Source organism: Cavia porcellus, unplaced genomic scaffold (assembly GCF_034190915.1).
Source record: "Cavia porcellus strain 051 isolate PalLab524CR breed Dunkin Hartley unplaced genomic scaffold, mCavPor4.1 scaffold_14, whole genome shotgun sequence".
Classification (NCBI taxonomy): domain Eukaryota; kingdom Metazoa; phylum Chordata; class Mammalia; order Rodentia; family Caviidae; genus Cavia; species Cavia porcellus.
In genome coordinates, this window is record NW_026947497.1 from 43013463 (window position 1) to 43039709 (window position 26247).

Sequence of the window (26247 nt, forward strand, 5' to 3'; positions counted from 1 at the left end):
TTTATCAACCACACATGATATGCATTAACTAGTATACAAGAAAACTCTCAATATGGCTCTTGGTCCTCCAGTTTGTAATTTCAGCTTTTTTTTTTTTTTTTTTTTTTTTTTTTGCTAAATAAGAGTCCTAAAATTCAGTGAAGCACTCTATTAAGCATCTGACGTGACTCTACTCAAGCAATATTTCAAGAAAAAGAGATTAAAAGAAAACCTAGACTTAGATTATTACATGTAATCTTGTCTAATCTTATTACATTGTCATTCCATCTTCCCCCTGTTTGCCTTTCTATTGTTAAATGCCAATTTTTTTTGGAAAAGAAAGTATAAGGCAGTATGGCATAATGATTTAAGAAAGTAGATTTCTACTTTCTGGTACTGACAGTGAGATAGGTAATCTGTTATTCCACAATTCCTAATTCATCATTCATTGTCTTCCTTGTGTGATTAGAACATCTATCCCTACTATATGGCACAAATTTAAGCATCAGCCACAGAGTAGCCACATCAGTAAACCTCTCCAACCCCCAGTTAGCAGTTATACCTTATCCTATGAGATCTGCACCACAGTGTAGGGGAGAGTGACTTTCTTTAAAATTACTTCCCCTTAGCTACTCCACCTCAGTCCCCTCTATGTACCCATTCTTCTCAATTCTTTAGAGTTCTTTCTGCATCTCAGCTACTGGTTGCACTCCAATCCTTGTCATACTAAATAATTATTCATGTTAGACTCTTTGCTCAAAGTATTATGTAGTTTATGTCTTCTCCCTGAACCCTACCATGAACAAACTTAGATTTCTAATGCTTCAACTATCTTTAATAGAGTTAGAACTATTAAACCAATCAACTTCTCACACTTAAAATTAATCCTTCATATCTTCCTTGTAAGACTAGAACATTCTTACTCTGTAATATGGGACAATTTTAAGCACTGGCCACAGAGTCAAATGGGTAGAGCTAGAACTAAAGAATGAAAGGGCTGATCTTAGAGTTTATGGTAGGATATCTATTATAGCATTATGTCTGCAAGTATTCTATATGTGTATTTTGAGTTTTCATATAGTACCATTTCAATGATAAAAATTGAGATTTGGGAATAAACATGTTGATGCATATTTTGAATATAAATATATTACTAGGATGTTTCTATTTCTTTTCAAAAGTGAAGAGCTAAAAATGATTCCATTCTAATAAAACAAATCCAACATCAAACACATCCTCCCAGATATGTATATAAATCAAATATATTATCTATATACTTCTAAATCTTGCTTTCTACTCTGTGAACAGAAGAAAGAAAGTTAGAACCATTGTGAAGATGAAGAATGAACCAGGCTTTCCTTTTTGGCCCTACTTAGACTTTAGGATTTGATAGCCTCAAGAAATGAATAACTTTTCCAGGTGTAATGGACACTAGTGGAAAATTACATCACAAGAAACTATATGGATAAACTACCTAAAAACATGACAATTTCTTTAACTCCTAAAACAGGGAAACAAAATAGAACAGAAGTTCACTTTGAAAATGTAATGAAGAAACATGAAACAGGAACAACTACGAATAATTGCATCTGCTTGGTTTAAAAGGACCTAATTGCACTTACCAGTATTTATATTTTTCTAATTCTTTTAGTTTAAAAATCTTGTTGGGAAATTTTATTTGTAGGATTAGGCTTATTCATTATACTAAAGCACTTCATTTGCCATAAAGGCATATGTTTCAATTTCAGGCAAATAAAATGCCTACATTAATATCTAAGCAATAGTGAATACAGAACTGCCACCTTCTCTAATTGGTTACATTTATCTCCAAGATAAAAGAGAAAAAGCTAACTTTATACTAACATTAATATCACAGGCCCAATGTCAACAGTTAATGAAGATTTTCTTCCACTATGAATATTATGTATTAATTAGCAAGCTAATTTAGCCCTTGTAGCCCCTTTTCAGTTACATGAGACTTTCAGTAAAGAGTATTATATGTGAGTTTGAACTGATGGGCAATAATCCATAATTCATTCTAAATGACCAACTTTTACCTGTTCTGCTTTTAATATCTTGTCACTGTTCAGTTAAGGCACTTTATGTTGCATTCATTTTCTTTGATTTGAAATAAGTGAATGTCATATATTTTTGTCATGCCATTTTTATCTAAGCTTTTTCTGTTCATTAGTAAATTTAAAAAGAAGAATACCGATTTATCAATATGAAAAATTATGTATGCCCTAGAAAAATGGAATTGAGTCTAAAGTTGCCCCTTCATAAAGTAATGAAACTTTCTTAAAGTTAACTCTTTTTAATCCAAAATATAAGGCTTTAAAGATTAATGACAGAAGAAAACATTAACATTCAAAAAAAAGGTTAAAATAGTTAAGAATAGACTTATACAATATGCTCCTGAATGACATGTAACTTGTTAAAATAAAACAACTACTGATCTAATATTACAATTAAATACTAACATTATTTACCTTAAAGAAGAGCAAAAATACCTGTAACACTTGATTGACCATAATACAAATTAGACTTGCATTCATAAAAAGGATAGTAAATACTACTACATATATTATTAATTTCATCAGACTGTTCCTCATTACAATATTCAAAGGCTAATGTGAAAAATATAGCCTTAATACAATCTTTATAAATTCAGTGAAAATTCTAAAAAAACAGAAAATTATGGAATTGGAGTCATTCATACAACAGTCAAGGTACATTTATTTCAAAGGGTATTATTACTTTTCAATGCAATAAAATCTAGAGATCATTAAAAAAATCCTAACATTGTAATTTCATTTCAGGGTGATTTTATTCCTTATTTTTTAGACATTTCATGGTTATAGAAAGCTAAATGACTTCTTTTCTGTCTTCATGACATTTAGATAGGTCATATTACTATATATAAATAAATCATACAGTTGCACTATTATAGACAGCTAAGTTAGTTAGAAATTAAATACAGTCTGTGTGAGACCAGACTCTCAAGGAACAGAGTGAAAAACTAAGACGTTAGAATGCTAGCTGCAACACTTAAAGAAGGCCAACTCTCAAGACAGAGGCATAATGGCCAGGCCTGCCTGCTTCCCTAAGGGACAAACTGTTTGGTGGGATTATACTGTAATTAGCTCACTGGGTCAGTGGGTCCAGATGGGGATCAGTCACCCAGGTGGATGGCCATAACATCCAGACCCATAACTTCCCAAAAATGCCTTTGTTCTTTCCATGTGCCCTTGCTATGATATATTTCCTCACTGGATCACTAGTAGCTAAGCAGCTATACTTGTAATTCTGTAAACTGATTGTAGTTTGATCCATGGTGTACTTCTCAGGTTTCCCTTTAGAATATGTTTTCCTGATAGTGAATCTCTCCGTCTACACCTTTCCCAGTGAATAGATTGAGCATATGACAAATCACCTAGTCCTGGCTTCTTTTGTTTAACAGGTCTCAAACTACAATCTTTCCTTTGTTTTCCTCTATATATCAAAAAGAAACCAAGCTGTATTTAAAATTCATTGCTCAGGAATTTCCTCAGGATGCTCAAGTTCATAGCTCACAATATCTACTTCTTGCATAATTGTAGGACAAAATCCACTAAGCTTTCTGTCATTACATAAGGACCTTTTCTCCAGTTTCCAATAAAATGTTCTTAACTTCCATATTTCTACTAACAGTTTATGGGTTAGGTATTCCTTAATGAAATTCATGTTTTCTCTACTGCATTCCTTGCTTCCTTCTGAGTTCTAATTGGCAGAATTAGTAACATCCATAATTTGACTAATAATCAGTTCCAGGAAACTTAGCCTCTAATCTTCTTAATGTTCCTCCAGCCTCCATCCACTGGCCAGTTAAACCAAATCTATCATTGCTTAATTGATATAAAAGCAGAACCAACAGGTGACATCTATGAAGAAATACACTGCAAACAGTTTTTGGTATATTGGGTTATAGAGATTGACTAGGTAAATTCCAAATCCACAGAAAAGATCATCAGAAAGCATAGGTTAGAACTTTTGCACAAAGAATCAGGTTGCTATACACAGGCATAATTTCGTAAAGGAAAATATTCAAGTCAATTTTTAAAAACTTCTCAATAGAGTTTACCAGGGTTATCAAATATTTTAGGATAAAATTTTTCAGTACTGGGAATTGAGCCCAAAGCTTCATATATGGTGGACAAGTACTCTGCCACTGAGTTACACCCTGGCTCCAGAATAATCTTGTTTATTTAAAGTCAATGGATTATGTACCACAATTATATCTACAAATACATACATTAATATTTGACTGAATAACTAGAATCCAACTGTAGCTTAGTCAAGTTTATGGATCAAATAGAGAATGAGCTTAAGGATAATTTTTTAATAAACTTTGAACACATAAACAGTATCCCTGGGGAACAAAATTCACTTCTAACAGGTTATAATTACTGCCTTCTAATTCTCCAAAACAATATGAAAGAAAAAGGTCTCTGTAATGATCTGAGAAACCTAGTAATATAAAATTTTTATAGGAAGACAAATTAGAAGACAACCAAAAAACATTTCTAGGAAATATTGCTCTCACAATCTCTTCCAGGAATCCAACAAAAACAAAATAAATACAGCATTTTAAAAAAATAAATCAAAATAAATAATCAAGGAATGAAGAAGTCAATGGTTAAAAAAATGGGGGGGGTCAAATAAAAGGAGGAAGCAAAGAGAGAGGATGCGGGGGAAGAAAGAGCCTACTAAGCACTGAACTCACCTAACTACATAGGACTACAAGGTCAAACAGCTGTAAAACTGGCAGGAAATCACAAACGTTATAATGTTTCAAAACCATAATAATACAATCTTTTTTCTAAAATTTGGGAGGTGTTTGGGACAACTAAATGGAAGTATGTTTCTTATTTTATTAATAGGATGTCAGAGGAGTATTTTCATAAGATAGCAAATACTTAAGTATATAACTTGCTAAAAATATTCTTTAAAGGAAACAGAAATGACACAGAATAATACCTGATAAAGCTGAACTTTCAAAGAATAAATGCTATTTTAGCCATTTTGCTGTCTCCTACAACTGGAACGTCTAGTTACCAATGAAAACAGAAATGGCTTTCTATTTTTTTGATCCATTATCCAAGGGAATTAAGGGCATTTGGAAAGAAAAATTTGATTCTTTAACTATCATGACATAATTTTTATAAACATGTACATAATATACTTTTTCTATCACACAAAAGTGTACCTCTTCAAGCTGTTTCCAGATCTAAACATTTGTCTATCAATAAATCTAACATTTTGCATTTGGGAGACAACTGATGGTTTGTGATATTTTTCTACCTACGTGACAAGGTAAGTGGCAAAACTTCGGTGTTTTGTGTATGTTATTTCTTAGAAATATAAGGCAATCTGGATTATTTTCTTTGGGAGTTTTTCTCTGAGAAAGCAAGATTCATCGCTTGAATTGAGAATAGGTTTAAGTAATGTATAAGTGTGTGTGTGGTTCACTGTGCTGCATAATTTCCTCCCTAGGATAACAAGCTTAAAGGATGCAGAAAGCTGGCAACCAGCTATCTCTTCCTTATAGTGAGGCTTTAAAGAAGGTTTTTCTTTTAAAAAATTATACAGAAACTAAAGACAAACAGATTAATAGTTACTAAGATAAAATGAATTGGCAGAAATAATAAACAGATTGTTTTTAGTGGTTCATGGCAAATTGACAGAAGATACTAAACTGGTAACAAATATGAGCCCAACACATTGTATTATCTTGAGGAAACAGGGAAAATATTCATATAATGTGGGTTCAGAAAATGCATTGAGATAAGATTCAGAAATAGTACAAAATAAGGAGTAAAGGATGGATGAACTTGACTATACTCAAACAAAGACACGGGGGCAAGGGTAGACCTCAGTGGTGCAGCACATACTTAGTATGTGTCATGCCCTACATATAATTCCTAGCAACAAAATAGAAAAGAAAAACTACTCCCTTTCCCTTCAATGACTATTCTTTTTTAATCAGAAATAATTTTTATCAGCGTAACAGCTAAAATGATATTTAATACACCCTGCTTTGCTCATAGGTAGAATGTTTGCTGTTTTCCTTTAACATAGAAGAGAAATTGGGGTGATGGCCAGGTTTTCCTTGCAAACAGTATAACCTGTAGATAGGCCTTCTAAAGCACTCTCTCCCTGCACATCAGTGTGGCATTCTTGGGTCACATTTAACAGTAACTAAATATAAATGGCTGAGAGAATGGTAGCTGAATGGACAAGAAGGCTGTCAAGGTAGAAATGGATTCCTGGGAAGACTCGTGGAAGTGTGTTGTGTCAGGTTTAGATGTATGTATTTATGTCTGTCTCTGAATTTTAAATATATTACTTCTAATACAAGTTATGCTTTTTAGCTTGTACATTATTGAAACTCCAGATTTCTAATTTAGAAATTAAGATTGAATTAAGTAACTATAAAGCTGGAGATAAAAAATCATGACTCTAATAAAAGACAATGATAGAGTCAAATATATGACTCTCACTTTCTGGTCAAAATGGCAACTTTTGCCTAGATTAACTGAGTTTATACACTGCTAGATGTTGCCTGTGTTTAGCATAATTGTTATTCAACAATAGTAACACAAATGGTTTTATGAATTCAGCATTTTAAATCTATGCATTCCATTCATAACAGGCTAACAGCTGTTTCCTGATGATTTATCAAAAAATCTAGACTCTTCCATTAGATTACTAACATTAATATATTTTCCTTAGAATTGTAGCAGGGAATAAAAAGAGACTATGTTTTGTCTCCTGAGAAACACAGCTGTCCATTCATTTATTTTGTTATATGATCTTTTATTGACATAGTTAAAAATTTATCCCCTATTCTTATTTCCATGAGATCAGTGTTACAAACCTCAGAATATTCTCTATGTATTCCACAGTATTACCACGTAAACCTCTCTTCTGTCAAAACTCTTGATGTTGTTGCAGAGAAACCAAACAGGACTAAGAACACATACATGAGGATAGTTACATTCTGAGCTGTAATATTTTGAATAAAATTATCATTTTACTAAAAATATTAAAAATATTTTTATTAGTTGTCATGAGTAATTTGGAAAGAGTAGCCAACACTGTCTCATTTGCTGGTATTCAAATACCTTGAGACATTTATAACTGGGCTCTTTTTAAGCTATCTTTAAAACAGGACTTATTCTTGTACAGTGACACAGAAAGGGTTCTTTGTGGTAAGCTGAGTGGCCCATGATATAATTGAATTTATGATGCCATGTTTATTACATAATACATTCAAAAGAGCTCTAGCTGACTCAGATATGAATAATACTGAAACTTTTGAAGAGAAACCTATGTCAATAATATATTTATTTTAAAATGAAAAATGTCATTTTACTGGACACAAATTACACAGGCATAGTAGAAAACTTGAGAAATTATTATAATAAAGTGAAACTTAAGAGCTTTTTACTTAGCACCAAAACCATAGTTTTAATAATTTCTAGATATAGTTGTATTTACAACCAGAGCTGAAAGGAAATATTAGACTAGACCTATAAATACCACAGATGACAGAATTAGCAGACAGTGATCTTTCACTTACTATTATAACAATATTCCACGTCTTCAAGAAGTTAGGGGAATGATCAAACATGTCATGGAGAGGCATGAATCAAAACATAAGGAAGACTAAATTCAAACATGTAGAAATGAAAAATATGTCTGAGATTAAAAACAGACTTGATGGGGGTTAATGGCAAATTATACACTGCATAAGAAAGAGATTGAGGACACAGCAATAGTAGCTATGCAAAATGCAACTGAGAAAGAAGATTGAAAAAATATAAAGTATCAATGACGTGGGACCAATGAAAGTGTAATGTATGTGCCCTAAGTGAGAAGAGTGCAGTAGAAGCAAAATAAGATACCTGAAGAAACAATAGCCATTTTCAAAACTTAAGGAAAATGATACAGTTGCTAGTCCAAAAGCCAATAAGAATGAAACCACCATAATCAAACTTATAAAACCATTAACCAACAATCATAAAAGCATTGTATCAGTCAGGTTTCCATTGCTGGGCAAAAATTCCTGACATCCACAACTTAAAGGAGGAGACATTAATTTTGGCTTATATTTCAGAGGTTTCAGTCCTACTGGCTGACCCTGAGGGAGAGAATCACTGCAGTAGGACACAGTAAAACAGAGGCACACAACTCATGGTATCTAGGAAGCAGAGATGGAGAAGAGCACAAAGAGGAAAGGGCCAAGGGGCAAACAATAGTCCCCAAGCTCATGAGTCCATGAACCCACTTCCTCTGATCAGGTTCTGTCCTCTACAGATTCAACTCATTCAAGTATGAACTCCTCGGAGGGTCAACCTAGTAAAGAGGTTAATGCCCATAGTCCAGATATCTCTCCAGGAGTCTTGAATCTAGTTAAGTTGACAATTAACATTATCTGGCACTAATATCCAAAGGCAAACAGCACAGGAACATTGTTAAAGAAGCTTAGACATAACACGATTTCAATACTCTTTTCAAAATAATGAGTGGAATAGAAAATCAGTAAGGATACACAAGAGTTGAATAACATTATCAACAACTTACTTGACATTGGTAAAACATTTCAACAATGGCATAAAACACTGCATGTTTGAAGGCATGCAAAATATTTTCCACTACTCACTAATGAATTTTGTAACAAAAATGCCTCAGTAAGTGTCAAAAATCCAAGTGATATACAATATTCCAGGACTAAAAAAGGAACAATTTAAAACATCACTGGAAAATTCTTAAGTCCTATAAAACTACATAAAGCATTTCTAGAAAGACTCCAGCCTCAAAAAGAAAATTAGAAACAATTTTAAACTGAATGAAATGAAACTATAATGTATTAACATCTGTGAGTTGTCATTAGAGCAACAATTTTGAAATCTATGCTACTAATGTCTAGATTAGAAAAGAAATACTCAAATAAGAGAGTCAGGATTTTATCCAAAGATTATAAAAAGTAAACAAAATGAAAACCAAAAATTACACAAAAAATGAAACACTGTAGATAAGAGAAAAAACCATGAATTAAAGAAACAAATGTTCATTCTTTAATAGATAGATACACTGGTAAGATTTGAACCAAGAGACAAAACAAAAAGAAGACATAATAACAAGAATGACAAAGATAATATCACTATAATTCTATGGATATAAAAATGATGATGGGGATAATTTTATGCTTATAATCAATAACTATGATAACAAATTCTTTGATAGACACATGTTAGCAAAGCTAATTAGAGAACAGTCTATCGCTGGGACAGAAGTTTAATTCATAAGTAAACAAAAGCCATGAAATACTTGAGGGACAGAAGGATTCAATAATGAATTATACCTAGTATTTTTGAGACAGGGTCTTGCTCAGGATGACACTGAACTCCTGACCATCCTCTTCCCTCAGCCTCCCAAATGTTGGGATTACAGGCATGCATCACCACGCCCAGCCTATACCTAATATTTAGAGAAGAAACAATAGCAATTCTATAGAATCACTCAGATGTTTGAACAGTAAGGAATGTTTTCCAAATCATTACATGACTAAAAATTCTTTCACTATAAAAACATATCACAGTTCTTATAAGAAAACTACAAAAATATGTATTCATGAATACAGATGCAAAAATTGTTAAACATTTTAACAGCCTAAATCCAACAATGTACAAAAAGAATAATACATTATGAATTAGTAAGATTTATTCCAGAAGTCAGGTTCAGTTTAACAATTAACCTTGAGACACTAGAAAAAAGAGCAATAGACTAATAACCAGCCCAGTAAATGTATCATTGTCAACAAGGCGGCCAACAAAAAGCTCCAAATTTCCCTTTTCTTCTTCTTCTTCCTCCTCCTCCTCCTCCTCCTCCTCCCCCCCTCCTCCTCCCCCCCCTCCTCCTCTTCCTCCTCCTCCCCCCCCCTCCTCTTCCTCCTCCTCCTCCTCTTTTCCCCCGCATACCCCACAACCCCCCCCCAAACAACAAACCAACAAATGAAATAACAAAAGAGCACTGGAAATGAAAGGATAGAAACACTGAAGCATGGAAACCCAGGAAAGAAACAACTGCTTCTACCACCTAGCTTCCCGCAGATATAACAAATCTGAGAATCCATAACTTCTCTTTGCAGGAAAAGCGAAGCACAATGGCTCCAGCACCTCTAACATCTCAGCAGACGCCTGTACTCTTTGCTCCTGGAACTGCTTCAGCCCACACAGCCTCAGAGCCCAGTTTAGGGAGCTTTCCAGATTATACCTGGCTGAGCATTGTTCCGAAAGGAGCAGAGCCTGCCCTGTCTGCCCAGTGCTGGCCATCTCCATCCTAATGCTGCTCTGCACCATCTTGGAACTACAGCCATTGCTAAGGTCCATCCTGCTCTGAGGGATGAGAACCATCACAGCCTTCATCCCTGAGCCTCAGCTGGAAGGATCTGTCTGGGGACAGTGCTGCTGCTGTGCCCCAGCCCTGAGTTACTATACGATTGCTCCTTGTCCCTTGTTACAGTCACCAGTGCACCTCCCTGAGGACCAAGCAGAGTCCCAGGCACTGCCACTCATGATGCCTGACCAATCACCAATGCCTTCTGTGTTGTTTTCCAAAGTAAAGGTCTTTTAAGAGTCTCAGGGACCTGAAGTTTGCTGCACATTTGACAACACTAAATGAGGCCATGGTTCCACACACAGATTTACCTGATTTGTTTTTCCCTACATTATACTCCAAAAATATCGATTGCCCTTTTCTTGAAATTGTTGAGTTCTTCTGTCTCACACTTGTTTATAACTACTTTCCAGAACACTTTGAAAAACTTTAGTTCTTGCATTACATTCTAATTTGGAAAGCCCAGAAAATAGCACCCTGCTGTTCACAATAGACACACATTGGAAATCCCTGGAAGTCCGTTCTCTGATTGTCCCCTTGGCCTCCACTTAGCTGCTCTGGTCACTGTCATTAGAACAGAACCAACCTCATGCACATGTGCCCTGCTGCGGAACTGATGAGCTGAATGCTGTGCTCCCATCTAATAGTCATTTCCAGAACAGATTCTGCCAAGGAGTATTTGCTCTGGCAGAGTCAATTTTTAAAATCTGTGTGAAATCTAAAGAATTCTAAGATAAGGCATAGAAATCATTATCAAGTTTTTGCTATCTGGATCAAAATAAATAAATAAAAACTTAACAGGGGTTGGTTGCTTCTTTTATAGACAAAATTCATATAAAATTGTCATCAAAACTGTATAAAGATAATTCATGAAAAAATACTGAGCCAGATGTGATGGGGCTGGGAGGCTGAGGCAGGAGAAATCCAAGTTTGACTTTAGCAAATTAGCACCACTAAACTTTTGAAAAGCCTTGGGGATATAGCTCAGTGTAAAGCCCCTAGGTTCAATCCCAGTGCATACACGTGGAAGGAAGGAAGGAGGGAGGGAGGGAGAGAGGGAGGAAGGAAAGAAGGAGGGAGGAAGGAAGGAAGGAGTTAATTTTCTCACAGAAAAGATAGAAGAAATTTGAGTTATTTTATTCAGTGTGATTCTTAGAGAAATATTAGGGATAAGTGTTCTAAACATTTTGAGAGCTGAATACAAAAGCTGCCATTTTAGTAGCAACATCATTTCTCTAAGTGGTAAGGAATAGAAAAATTTAATAATTGATTTATAGATTGCAAACACATAAACCCAACCTACAAAAACTATCTAGTTTCCATTATCCTCTGTAAAATACTAGGCTTGGGAACTATGCTTTGCCACAGATTAAATAGTTTATTTCTGGGTGACCTGGGCAGCCATCCAGTCTAGTAAATGGCTAAAGTAAGTCATAACAATAAAGCTGGATGGAGGGTTTCTGTTGTTATTTTGCTTTCAGCACCACTAGATTATAGTGTGGTGGAGTAGGAATCCCTGCCCAAGCCTTCAAAACGTTCCCATGTGCATCACACAGACACTTGAACTATGCAGAAATTCAAGATTCTAAATACCTCAGAAACATACTCCCTATTTTAAAAGGCAAAGTTATGGTCACATGTTCAAGATGAACAGAAAATAACAGCTGCTTCTCTCCTTTCAAAGAGGAGACACACAGGACCAAAAACCAAGAATGCTCTGTGTGACCTTCAGCTCACAGGTCTCCCCTCAGTCAGGTGAGCCATTCTCAGCCACGCCCCCTCGGTCTTCCCAGGTGTGGTGCACAGTAGGTGCCCAGTAAGTGTTGGCAGGTTGATTAAAAATAAACGAAAACTAAATCATAAAGAAGTGACTACAAAAACAAAAAGTATCCACATTTTTTTTACTGTGGTAAAATGCAAAATGAAGTTTATCATTTTTTTTAAAATCATTGTCTGTACATAACATAAATAAACAAGTATATCTAGAAAATTTTAATGTTTTTTTTAATACCCACTTTTGCCACATGGAATTTAAGGTACTGATAATCATTGCAAAATACTTTTAATAGAATAAAAATGCTTCAAAATGAGTTTTTAAAATCTTGCTGGTCCCACACAAGGTTAAATATTGCATAGTTTCTGTTATATGGGAAACTCAAAGTATAAATAAATAGCACATTAACAGAAATAATAGGAAACAAGGAGATAGATCTTTGCATAAGGGAAGGGGACCAAGAAAGAGAAAGAGCGGAAATAGAAGGGAAGGAAAAAGGATGAAAAACGAATTAAGATGTGCTTGTACAGGTACAAACTCCCCATGAGAAATGTAACATTATGTACTACAAAGATGTACTAGCCAAAAATAAATAGTGAAAAAATCTTGTTGGTCCCAAAATACTTCTGTAACATACTTTGAAAATACTTCCTGTTAAAAATCTATGTAAACATACAAATTCCATGTAGTGTATTTCTCCCAACAAGTAAAGGGCCACATGAAATGCTACTTTTCATGGTAAGGTAACTTGCAAAGAGAACTTTTACTATGTTATAACATCAGGAATTATTTCCTCTTGTTAGGAACTTTTTAAATACTATGTTTATGAACATCTGTTTTTGTTTACATTAGCCTAGGTTAGAAAATGCCAAAGAAATGAAATATAAGAAAATATATTAATTTTTATTTTATTTTGACTGTTGAAATTAATTGCAGAAAAAACAGGAAAGATGGCAGCAAATTTCTTATCAATAACAACACAAAGCAATAGAAAGTGAAAGGGTAATTTACATATATTCATCCTGAGGCTACACGCAGCAGATGGGCCATTTTCAAGAGACTTGCATTAGAACAGATTGAATTTTATCAAAACTTAGATTATTCTCAATAGAAGTGTACTGTCTGGTATTATCCCACGAAGTTGCTTCTTCTACTTTCAAGGAAAAGAAGTGAAACAGGACTGAAGATGGAAGAGATTTAGAAGAAATCATACACCCAAATCTAACTGGTGAGTGGTTGTGGCATGTACAGGAGATCATACGTACATGATTCTTTTTAAGGAAACTACTTCAAGAAAACTAAATTTAAGCTAGAAGGAAGGTAGAGAAGGCCAGGAACCATTAAAAAACAAACCATCTATGCCTTAAGAAACTTCTTTTTAAACAAAATGCCTAGTAACTCCAGTGTTTTCAAGGCTTTATCTATTGTATACATATTAGCATCTCTCTAGAATACTGTAGCTAAAGTTTTTTTTGTTTTTTTTAATATGTAAAATCTATTAAGCGATCTATGAGTGATTTGGGGGCCTTGTTAGGGTTAATGTTTTATATCTGTGCTGCCTAAATGCAGGTAACACTCTGACCCACCTGCTGAGCAGCCTGGAGCTCTGTAGTTCTAACATGGGCCTCGGGGACCTCTAACATGGGCCCCAGGGACCTGGAAATGGCTGCTATCTTCCCATGCTGAATGGAAGGGTTCTCATGGACCGATGGGCTGGTCAGCAGAAGGAAGGATCGCTTTCAAGGGCAGATCAAAAGCAAAATACTGATATCTCTTCAAAGAGAGAAAGACGCAGCCCAAATAAAGACAAGAAAATGTAAAGTTAATAGGCCAGCCCTACAGACTGATCAGATTTGCTTCACATCTAAAGACACGGGTGGGAGAGGAAGGAACGCTTAGAGGAGTGAAAGCGAATGAAAAGTGGTCATCTCTCCTCTCTGCACAACAGCCTCGACCACCTCCAAACAGGACACGAAGCGGATTTTCAATAAAGCAACAGCAAAGCTTCTGACGGTTTGAATTTCTGTCTTTTCCTGTTTGTCTCATGTATGGCTTTTCCTCCTTTTTCCACTTGCAGCCCATTAGTTATCATGGAAACAATGACTCTGGGGAAAATGAGAATAGAGACATAAGCATTTCAACTGAAGTAAAGTGCCACGAATTACATTCAATTCTCAAAGCTGGGTTTACACCACAGTGGGAGAGCAACAAAATTAAATCAGAAATTAGACTGCTGAATTATTCTGGATAGGACTCAAGAAGGCAGACTACTAACCTCTGCAGGAGAACATGCAAGTCTAAGCTGCAGAGAATGATTAGGCCGTGAGCACCACACTGGGAGAAAATGGATTTGGAGGAGAAAGGGATAAATAAAAGTTCTCCACCCCTGTTCGACAAATTTCAAATATCCTTTGGGTGTGAGGTGCTAGAATTACTACATTTTAAAAACTGTTAGAAAGACCTTATGGAAATAGCCTGACTTCCATCATTTAGAGAATAGCTTTAGATAAGAAAAAACAAAAAGGATACACACATGACAAAAGAATCTAGCTGCACATGTGGGTAAGTTGAAGACTCGTAACCTGGAGGTGTCCAAGAAAATTTGGAACTTGATTCCTTAAGTCTTGAAGACAAATGATGACCAAATGGAGCACTTTAAGAAAGCTGCCGTAAACAATGAGAGTACTGCTTATTGCTGCTATTAACCATAATTGGGTTTGGGAAAGAAACAGAAGCCGAATGCAATATAGGTAATTAAAGAACAAGCTTTTGTTAACACTGGCAATCAAGGGTTGTGATTTCACAGACTTGGAGCATATTATGGTGTCCTGAAACTAGTGTATGTTTAAGCAGATAGTGAACTTCTTTTTCCTATAGCACAAAGGTATAACTTAGCTAACAGACAGGTCGCTTTCTATTCAAACTATTTACTCCATTTTGAGCAAGGATGAGCATATTCAGAATCCCGGATTACCATGGAAACCATATTCTTAATCCCTGAGGACTAAGGAACAATTGCTTATGAAATCATGATAGCTAAATTACAAGTCCCTAAATAGTACATTATTGCAACCGCTGTCTCAATGCTAAGCATATGGGATTTTATACTGTTTCCCTCTAAAATGAACTCATTGTTCTTTATAAGATGCCTATAACATTTTGATTAGGTAACTTAAAACAAATATGGTATTTCAAAACATGATAGCAGAGCATCTATATTAAAATCATAATGAATATAAAAGAATGATTATAGTTGTCATGCCAGATGTTCAGCATTTCTGGAGAAATAGATCTAGCTTTTAATTTTTGTCTTTTGGAGGCAGGGTCTCACTAGGCAGTTCAGATTTGCCTTAAGCTCAATTTGTAGCCCAGGCTGGTCTTGAACTTGCAAAGATCCTCCTGCCTCAACCTACTGAATGCTGGGATTACACATATGTACCAGCACGCCCAGGTTAGATTTAGCTTTTGTAAAGCAAGTTCAAAAGCAAAACATGAAAATATCACCAGGAGATCCAATAAGTAGGACCTTTTTAGGAAGTTTTAATCATGTGCTTTTAAGGAAAATTTAAAGTTTTCCTGTAAGTTTAAAGAAATAGCTCTTCACATAACTAATTTCATACAACAAACTTCACTATTCTTTCTTGGTTAGCAAAAAAGACAGAAAATATACAGCTTTATTTATTTACCTCTCTTCCTTTATTGTACATGAAATGCTACTACTCTGCTATTTAAAATAAACTACTGATCTCAGACTGTCCATACCTACCATAGCACAGAAAGTTCAAAAATCTGAGACTTGTGTTTGGCATCACATTTTTAACCAAGGGAAAGTTACGTGGTATTCACAGCAACTTCATCCGAGGTATACTCTAATCCACAAGTTGGTTTGTAGAGTTAGTAAGCTCTTGTGAATAAAATTCCACCTGAATCTGAAAGTCGTGTAAAGAGCAAGATCTTTCTCATCTCCAAAGTCGCATGGATTTCCAGTTCCATTTAAGACTAGAAACAATTCTTTAATCTGGCCAGAGCTCTCTGGTAGGCACCCAGTCTCTAAGACATCTCTTTTCCAGGTTTGCCCAAATTTGACTTTTTTGGACAGAGAGTGGGTCATATGTGCTGTCGTTAAAATGTCACAGGTTTTTGAAGAAAGGTCTTTGACAGGACTGGGGAGTAGAGCACTCTGGTATCTCACTGCCTAGGATCAGGTCTTGAGTCTGCACTTGTAAACGTGCTAACTTGGGCAAATTTCTTAAGCTATGTATCTCCGCTTACTAATGTTTAAAATGAGAAGAACAATAACAGTAATTATTTGATGGGATTTCTTGGGAAAAATAAACAAGGAGACATTTACAAGTTTTGTCCAGGACACAGTTAGTTTCCGGTAAGATTTGGGACATGTTTGTTTGTTTGTTTGTTTGTTTCACACAGTGGGAAAAGCACATGTGTTCAGGAAATGCAACCAAGTCCAACATGACTCGAACTAAATCAGCAAGGGCCAGGCCTAGTGGCTGCCACATCTGTCTTTCTTGTCTGAGTAACGGTAGGTGCAAAACTGCATACATTAGAGATTATGGGATGAGATCCCATGGATCCCTAACTTCTGATATCTGGATATATTCTCCAGGAGAGAAAAAGTTGGACTTCTATACAACAGTGGGCTTCAGATTATTATGATCTTGGTCTACAAATTATTTTTTGTGTTTGTTGTTTTGTTTTGGACCTGGGAATTGAACACATGACCTTGTGCTTCCCAGGGAGGCATTGTGCCACTGAGCTATATCCCCAGCATTGTGAACAAATTCCGCAGCCTGGATTTCAAGTGACACACAAATGAGAAGGACATTCTTCCTATTAATGTTTCCACTAAACACAGCTCCAGCTTGGAGAGACCTGGAGTGAACATAACATGCACGGTACCTCTAGAGTTCTGCAGCATGGACCACCAAGAGGATAACCTGAGCAGTTTTGTGGAGAATACTAATAGCATTGAGCAGCTCAACAGCTCTGAGCCTCCTTTGGGGAATTGAGGACATAGAGTTCTTATACATGAGAATCTACGAGTCTTCCAAAGACATCTAGAAAAATACTGGTAGGTCTGGTACTGCTTGGAGCAAATTGGTTCTGGTTATTATTAGGGAAAATCCGAGTATTAACACTCTTATGGGTTCTATGCTAAATGTTCCTCCAAGACTCATAGAGGAAGGGCTTGGTCTCTGTCACATAGTGATACTGGGAGGAGGTGAAACCATTGAGACATGCTGGGACATGCTGAGAAGAGGTGAAGACACTGAGATGCCCTAAGGGGATCCTGAAACCCTGGCCCTCCTGTCTCTCTCTCTGTTTCCTGCTCCCACAGGGTAAGAGGCTTCATTCCACCTTGCACTTCCTGCCGTCATGCTCTGCTGCACCATAAGGCCAAAAGAAACAGCACCAACAAACCACGGAATCAAAACTCTGAAACTGTGAGCCAAAATAAACTGTCTCCTCTTTACACTGATTATCCCAGGTAGTTTGTCACAGCTATGGAAATCCAACAAACATTAATGCAATTTCATTTGTACTTACAAGTTGATAACAGGACATCTGATTAAAAATGCTTCATTCTTTTCAAAAAACTGTAACCATCAAGCATGCAGGAACGATGCCTCCCAAATTTGTAAACAAAAGTGCGATTTTATAAACATTAGTTAATAATCTTTTTAACAGAATCAAAATTTTAACCATCAAAAGAGATAAGAATCCAGTTTTTCAAAATGAAGCATTTGGTTTCACTTTGTCTCGAAATTTGCAAGAGCACAGCTGGAGAGAGAGTATCACAACAGGTATAGAAAATCTTTTTAAGTATAACAAGGGTAATTCATAACGGAGTCACTTAATGACAGTCATTGGTCTCACTACAAAAGTGCTTAGGTATGTAATACACATTCAAAAAAATTAGCTGTGTATTTTCAAAAATGTTCCCTCTAATTGGCTTGGTATTATCTATACAGGAAAAAAACACTACCATATGGGGCACATGTCACAGACTGGCTCGGCCACATGGTCTATATTATGATATCTTCAGCACATCATTTAAAATTTAAAATTAAAATTATTATTAACCTCTATTATAATGGGAGTATTTATAATATGCCACTCACTGTTCTAAGGGCTTAGCACATATGATCTAGATATCTATAAAGTATGAATAAATATGTAAATAAAGTACAGTACAAACAATAATGCACCTGCAATTAGAGGCCACTGTTAGACTTTAGAGAATTTTTATCACTCTCGATAAGTAAGGATTCTTCTTTTTAAATATTATAAAAATTGTCAATATGCCATTAGTATATCCACAATAATTACCATGATTTACCAATTGTATTGTCTTCAAAGATATTTAAGTAGGCATGTCTATTCTTGAAGGATATTTTATTATATTTCATTCTTAATCCTGTCTATAAAAGTACATAATAATGTATTAGTATTATGCTGTTAAAAATCTCTATGTATGTACTAAGATGAAAAATGTCCACTATAAATAAACTCAGGAATAAGTATATTACTCATGAATAAATATATTAACTTTTCTTACAGCTATTTAATAATAAATCTAGTAAAAAATAGCTATTATATTATCTTTTCAGATATATCATTGCCATGATAACATATTTTATGCTTCTGTTTATACCCATACAGTACATTCGACATTGAAGTATATAAAGGTGATAACTTTCTCCTTCAAAAGGTGTAGATATTTTGTACTTTAAATTACAACTGACTCTAAACAAAAGTGAGGAGGTACAGTAGGTAGGAAATTCCCCAGGACAAAAAAAAAAAAATGATGTTGACAAAGGTAACAAACTGATAATGCATTTGAAAACCTGAAAACCTTTGTAGCTTTTTGTGCAGTAAGGATGACTTAGTAGCTTTTTGTGACAGTAGGAATGTTGGCCTTCCAATCACATTGTTGACTATGTAAAAACAGACCAGCAATTTAAATAATTCCTACTGAAAGTGTGATCAACAAAATTAGTGATTTTTAATGAATGACCCAGATACCATCTAGAATCAAACCCTCTCCAAACATGTTTGGAATGGAGATCTACTGGAAAGTCTCCTCAAAGGCTATTGAAAAAGGCTATTATTGAGATGAAATGGGCATAGTAACATAATTGAACAAGCAAACAAGCAATGGAATGGAATTAAACAAAGGCAGACACACACCCACAAAGGTGAATTTGGCGTTGGAGGACTTCAATTGCAATTTTTTTTTCAAATTCTGAATTAAATGCAAAATGTCCAGCATAGTCTTCCCAGCAAGTACATTATTTGTTGGAAGCCAGAATGTTGCTTCAATGCATTCTGATTCCTTATTTTGTTACATAATAATATGCTTAAAAAGCAACACATTGTGAGCTTGGGAGCTGTTAGGCATTTATTTACCATGGTGGGTTAATCTCATTCAGTGAGGTATAGAAACTCAATAATGAGTGCTACAGTATATAAGCTAATTGCTAGGATAAAACCAAATGAATAATTACTTAACTCTAGAATGAGGCCTGCGGGAATTTTTCTTTAATAAAGGTTTAATTCACCAGTGATAATGAATGCAATCTCACATACTACTGAATAACACCATTAGCATAATGGCTGTGATACAAAAACTATAATTAGAACTAAACAGAAACGTTAATTACAACCACCAAGGTACTGAATGAAATACTGTTGTTTAAGAAATTGACCTGCTTTGCTGTCATGCTTTATGGGCTCAGGGATATCTCTGTAATTAAATATATATGCATATAAATATGTATGTATGCATAGATAAACATTAAAATGGCTTTATCATTCTGCTGAAATGCTCTTTAAGAATAATAAAATACACTAAAAAATTGTGTACAATTTGAAATACTAGCCAAACATAAAATGATTAAAACTTTTGTTTTTATCTTGGTTAAATTCAAACATCAATATTTGTGTTTAAAAAATCCAACATCAGAGAGAGAGTGGATTTTGCATTTTTCTGGTGCTAACTCCATGAACACTAGAATCAGCTACTGAAAATGGACAAATTAATAAAGTGTGAAATATTACTATAATAAGCTGGAAAATAAATAGCATAATCAGTTTTAAAAGTCTAAGTACTAAACTAATGATTTTAAAAACTCAACAATGACTCTTAAAATACTTGATAGTTTAATTAAGAAATGCACAAATATAAGTTTATATGTTAACAATATATTTAACTCTATATGCATATATGTTAAAGTATTTTGAAACTATATGTAATATTCTTTAAAACATTAAAAATCATAAAAATAACAAACCTCTATTACTCAGACAGTGTTATGCTAACAATTTCAAAAGGACATGCTTAGACATATTTTCAAAAATATAAGACTTTAAATATAGTTTCTTGCCCAGGATAAGGTTATTGAGTTTTCACAATAGAATAAAAAATGTTGGAATTTCTTCAATAGAAAATCAAAAACATCTATAAGCCAAAAACTTGACACTAGAAAAATGTTCTAGAGTCATATTCATAATCTAGCCATGACTATTCTTTATCTTTTTATTTTATTCTGCTTCCCAATCATCCAATGCACTTTTCGAAGACACTTATTTGTATCATCCCACACAATGATCTGGACCTCTCTTCCCACTGTCAGCCACCCATGAAAACTGCACTCTTATGAAATATTCCTCCTTGTAAAAGTGTATATGAGAGAAATAATTATCCATATTGTACTTATTACAGTCTTCTGCAGCAGGGATGATTACTCATCATGATTTGCTGCTGAACATAGCATTCATTCTGAGCATCTATAGGCCATGAGGAAACAAGAAAAAAAGGTAGGAGGAAGAATTAGCTCAGATATATCATTCCCCACACTTCTCTCGTATCTTCTTGAGGATAAGTGGAATTCACTATTGTTTGCTAGTTGTTCTTTGGCTGCCCACCACCCGGTACAACTGTGTCTAAGACAATTCCTAGACATAAATTCCCAGTTATGAGTTACTGACCAGTTGCTTTCAGAAACTCATTGTGGTGGCTCAAACAGATGACTAGAACTTTTTCTAACTGAAAAATAAATGTGTATGTATTTATTGGATATAGTACATTGTTCTAGAATATGTATACTTTTTCAAAATGGCTAAATCAAACTAATTGACTTACATTACCTTTGCGACAAGAACACTTAAAACTTATTCTAATAATTTTCTAGAATATAGTATTGATAAATGATAGTCAACATGTTGTGCAATAGATGTCTTCATGTTATTTCTACTATGTTACTGAAATCTTGTATCCTTTGACCAACATCTTTCCCAAGTCTCAATCCCTACTTTTTGGTAACCTCAATTAGATGCTCTAATTCTGTGATGCAAACACTTTTAGATTTCACATGCACATGAGATCATGAGGGAATTCATCTTTCACTGTCTGTCCTCCATGTTTAAATGTCATGTCCTCCATGTTTACCCATGTTGTTGCAAATGGCAGGATTTCTTTTTTTTAAAGAATGAATAGTACTCTATTACATACATATGCCACATCATCTTTATCCACTTGTATGTTAGTGATTACTTTGGTTGATTTCCTGCCTTGACTACTGTGAGTAATACTGCAATAAATAATTCTGAAATCAAATGGCTCTTTTACCTCCTGATTTAAATTCCTTTGGATGTATACCCAGTATTGGGAATGTTGGATCATATAATAATATAATAATTTTAATTATGTATAATTTTTAGCAAATTCCATGTTGTTTTTCCATAGTAGGGGTACAAATTTATATTCCTACCAATAGTACACAAGGATTCTTCTTTCTCTCTCTCCTTTCCAGTACTGTTATGCTTCATATTTTTGATATCTGCATTCAAACAGACATGCGATGACATCATATTAAGGCTTTTACTTGCATTTCTCTGATGACTAGTGACTTTTTTAGCATTTATTCTTTTTTTTTTTTTTTTTTTTTTTTTTTTTTTTTTTTTTTTTTTTTGCACCAGGAGTTGAACTCAGAACTTCATACTTGGCAGGCAGGTGCTGTGCCACTGAGCTATATGCCCAGCTCCTCATACACTAACTGCATATTTGCTTCTGGAAAATATCTATTTGGGTCCTTTGCCAGTTGTCTTGCTATTGGGATTTTTGAATTTCATATATGTTTTGCATAATAATCCTTTATCGGATATAGAAGTTAGCAAACATTTTCTGCCATTCCATAAGGATCTTTGACCTACGAAAGTGTTGTATTTCAGGTAAGGCCATTCTCTTTCACAACTCTGGATGGGTTATATAATGCAGCGTGGGACAGAGAGAAGTACTATGATCTGGTCAATTAGGTGTGTTGACTTTGGCACTACAGATGAATGACCATCCTCATTAGTTAGGCACATATGTAAATTGTCTGTTGTGCATCTCCAATACAGCGATCTACAAACTACACCCTGAAAGTGATTGGTTTATACAAGTCTTTCTCTTCTTATAGTTCTCTACTTGTCAATGGTAATACTATCTGTTCAGTCACACTATTATACTATAATAAACTATAAGAGCAATAGAATGACTATAAGGTTAATGATCTCAAGACCTACTGAACATACTGCATGGCCTACACTATATGTCATTGAGCAACACTATATAACCTGCCCCCAGGGTCTTCCACCCCAGCCCTGGGAATTACTGGGTCTCAATGAATGAATGGAACCTAAAATTCTTTGTTGCCCCAAATGAGGTTGCCTCAGTAAAGATACAACTCTCATGAGTATGAAGACAAAGCTCGTCTTTAAAGAACAGTTTATGGTCCCTTCACAAAAAAGTCTGGTAACTTAACTTCTTAAGTGGTTTTCAGAAAAGGGGAAGAATTTCCCAAACTCTAAGATTGGTCTTTAGAGGACAGAATACTGCTGCTGTCCGTCTTGCAAGGGCACTCCCAGAATAAACTTCTTAGACATCAAATGGGGTCAAAGATTCATTTTTGACACAAATTCAACAGAAAAGGAAGATTCACCCCTGTGGAAGCTCATCAAGTAGAACCATCCAACTTGACAACCATTCGTGCAGGAAATCCAGACAATGTTTTCCACATCCTAATATTCAAATGGAAAAAAGCCTTTAAATACTTTGAAATTTTTTCTTGAAACCTTAATTATCTCATTTTTTTTCATGGAGGTGAAGGTATAAGAGTAGAAAACGCTTTTGTTGTAACAAAAATTTGAATGAGCTTTAATTTACTTTCAAAAACTATTTGTAGAGCAATTAAAAGATGAGGATTTTTTTAAAAAATACTTTAATGTAGACAGCATAATTCTACCATTCTTAGAAAATGTGTTACCCACTGATGATCACAAATATTAATTAAATGTTATGAGCCCATCCAAGCAAGTTTAAACATGTCTACTATCATATATTAGCTCCCTAAAACACGTATGTTAAAATTGCCTCCAAGTACATGGTTAAAGCCCAATTTCATGCTTTTTGCAGTAAGCATTTCTGTGACTTGTCTTTTTATGGAGAAAGAAGGAGGGGATCCTAATGGTTCCCCACAGTCACGACGTTTACCCTTGGGTGATCTCTACTGTCTGAGGATGCAACGCATACATAGTTTGAGAAAGATTCACCTTGCTATGGACCTTGAACCATTCTGCAAACTCACAGAAAAATAAATTAAGCTAATTCAAGTGCTGCTGCTAACCCTGTCCTTCACTGAGGAGAAAAGCGAAGAGGGTGCGAGGAAAGAGAAGGATCACAGGGAAACGGAATTTTGAATTGACACAAAAATTTACTTTCTGCCTAGCACTTGCTGGCATATATATTTATGAAAAGGGGACACATAAAGAAACACAATTCATTTCCTCTGCAGTATAAGAATTAGCAACTGGCATTCCAGCATGTGGCTCTATCCAGATACAATGTTTTGCTTCTTTTTCAATTATGGGAGAGAGAAGGAGAAACAGAGACAGAGACACAGAAAGACAGAGAGAGAGAGAGAGGCAGAGCAAGAGACAGAGAGCAAGAGACAGAGAAAGAAACAGAGACACAGAGAGAGTTGCACTTTCCACTGCAATATATATACATATATATATATATATATATATATATATATATACACATATACACACACATATATCCTGTCAAAATAAAGCCTGATACTACACCCACAATAAGATTCAGCTTCTTGGGGCTGGGGGTTTAGCTCAGCGGCATAAGCACCTGCCTTGCAAGCAGGCGGTCGTGAGTTCGATCCCCGGTACCGATAAAAATGAAAAAGACAAAAAAAAAAAAAAAAAAAAAAAAAGATTCAGCTTCTTCTGTATTTTTAATTAACTGAAGCCCAGCAGTCATCTTGAATAGCTAACATTTTGTGTGACTTACAGGATGCATACTGCTGAGACATAAATGCAAAGTAATCACTCTAATAAGTAGATATAAACACTTACAACAATGTAACAAGTCTCTGCAACAAATAAGGGAGTATAAAGAAAAATAACTAACAGCAAGCCAGAAAATAAGTCTCAATACAACTGCATGGGTATCATTGAATTTCATTCAGAGCTCTGCTCTTGTGTTGCCTTTAGTAATTTCAATACCCCAAAGTCACTAATGAGCTTGTATTTTCAGTGCCAAAAAAATAAGAACTTTGATTAGAAAACAAAACCAAAAACCAAGACTTTGGCTTTTATGCATGTGCCAAAGGCCCCAGAAAGAACCCAAAGCACTTGGGTGACTACATCATTTCCATAACACAAAGAAATTACAATACTTCAATCTGGAGGCAAACAGGGCAAGTCTCCAGGAGTCCAGTCACAAACAATGTGCCTCCAGTGGGAAGAAGTTTGACAGCAGTGGAAGAGCACAGAGAAAGCAAAGGACTGAGGCCAAGGAAGGCAGAGGACAGCAGAAAGAGATGAGGTTGAAGGAGGAGGCAGTGATCAGGGTGGGGAAAGACTGGTAACTCAGTAAGTGGAACAGGTATCACTCTAAGCACAATGAAATCATGAGACAGTTTAGCTCAGGTCTCTAAAACTTACTCTGACTGCTGGTTGGAGAATGGATTATACGGGCAGAAGAGAATACAAGGAAATCATCATGCTTATGGTAGTGGGATATTTGCTCTTTAGAGGTATATTTTATATGTGGATATGCCCTTGAGGTCTCATGTGCTTAAAATGCACATGCGCATGCAGAGACACACACACACACACACACACACACAAGCTGAAAGATTTATGGCAAAGATAAAACAGAAGGGAATTGATTCCAACTCTGAGCATGTGAGAATGTGGACACAACCCTCTGAGTAGAGCAGTGGAACATGAAGCTTGGTGATGGCTAGCTAAGCTTCCTACAGTGAGGTGTAACTGTGAGGCAAAACAGTAAAAGTAAAACACAGGTAGGAGAAAGGGAGGGTGGAAAATCCACAGAAAGCTTAAGAAATTACTTTTCTTCACACAGCATTTTGCACAAATCATGTTAGGTCAACACAATTGGCACCAAAATAATAAAAATGACCGATCCACGTTGCTAGAGTGGTTTGTCTTTCAACTGAATGAACATTTCAATTATGGTGAGAATGTTGTAATTTATTACTTTTTTGGTCCCTGAGTATACCACCTCAGAGACAGAGGAGGTGTTTAGCTGCGTGAGATGAAGCTAGTAGCGCACAGTTACCATAACCTGAGTAGTTAGCATCTACAGGCAGTTGCACAGGAAACGGAAACAGTTTTGAAAGTAGCCAAATGAACCTTCTCTAAAGGGAGGGTAGGGTAATGGAAGGTTGTAGAGAGTACTGGCAAATTAGAGCCCAACCCAAAATGGTTCTCACTTCTATTGTTAGTATGATACCGGAATGAAGGCTTAAAATCCTGCAAAAGATGTGGGGCACAAAGCTCAGGGGCACAAAGCCTGCCTGGCAAGTACAATGTCATAAGTTCAATTCCTGATACAAAAAATAAACACATAAATAAAACGTCCTGCAAAGGTCCATATGGTAGCTGAAGAGTGGTACTCCAAAATGGTCACATCTTCATCTCCAAAACCTGTGATGGCACTGCAAAGTTGG

General features: G+C 35.3%; 1 protein-coding gene across 1 annotated transcript in view; it reads right to left on the minus strand.

The window, feature by feature from the left end:
- LOC134478633 (IQ domain-containing protein M-like) overlaps positions 1-26247 on the minus strand; it is a 238757-nt gene that overhangs the window by 65827 nt on the left and 146683 nt on the right. The window contains exon 8 of the mRNA XM_063260519.1: positions 23084-23103. Coding sequence (XP_063116589.1) covers positions 23084-23103 — 20 coding nt within the window. The remainder of the gene's footprint in view (positions 1-23083; positions 23104-26247) is intronic.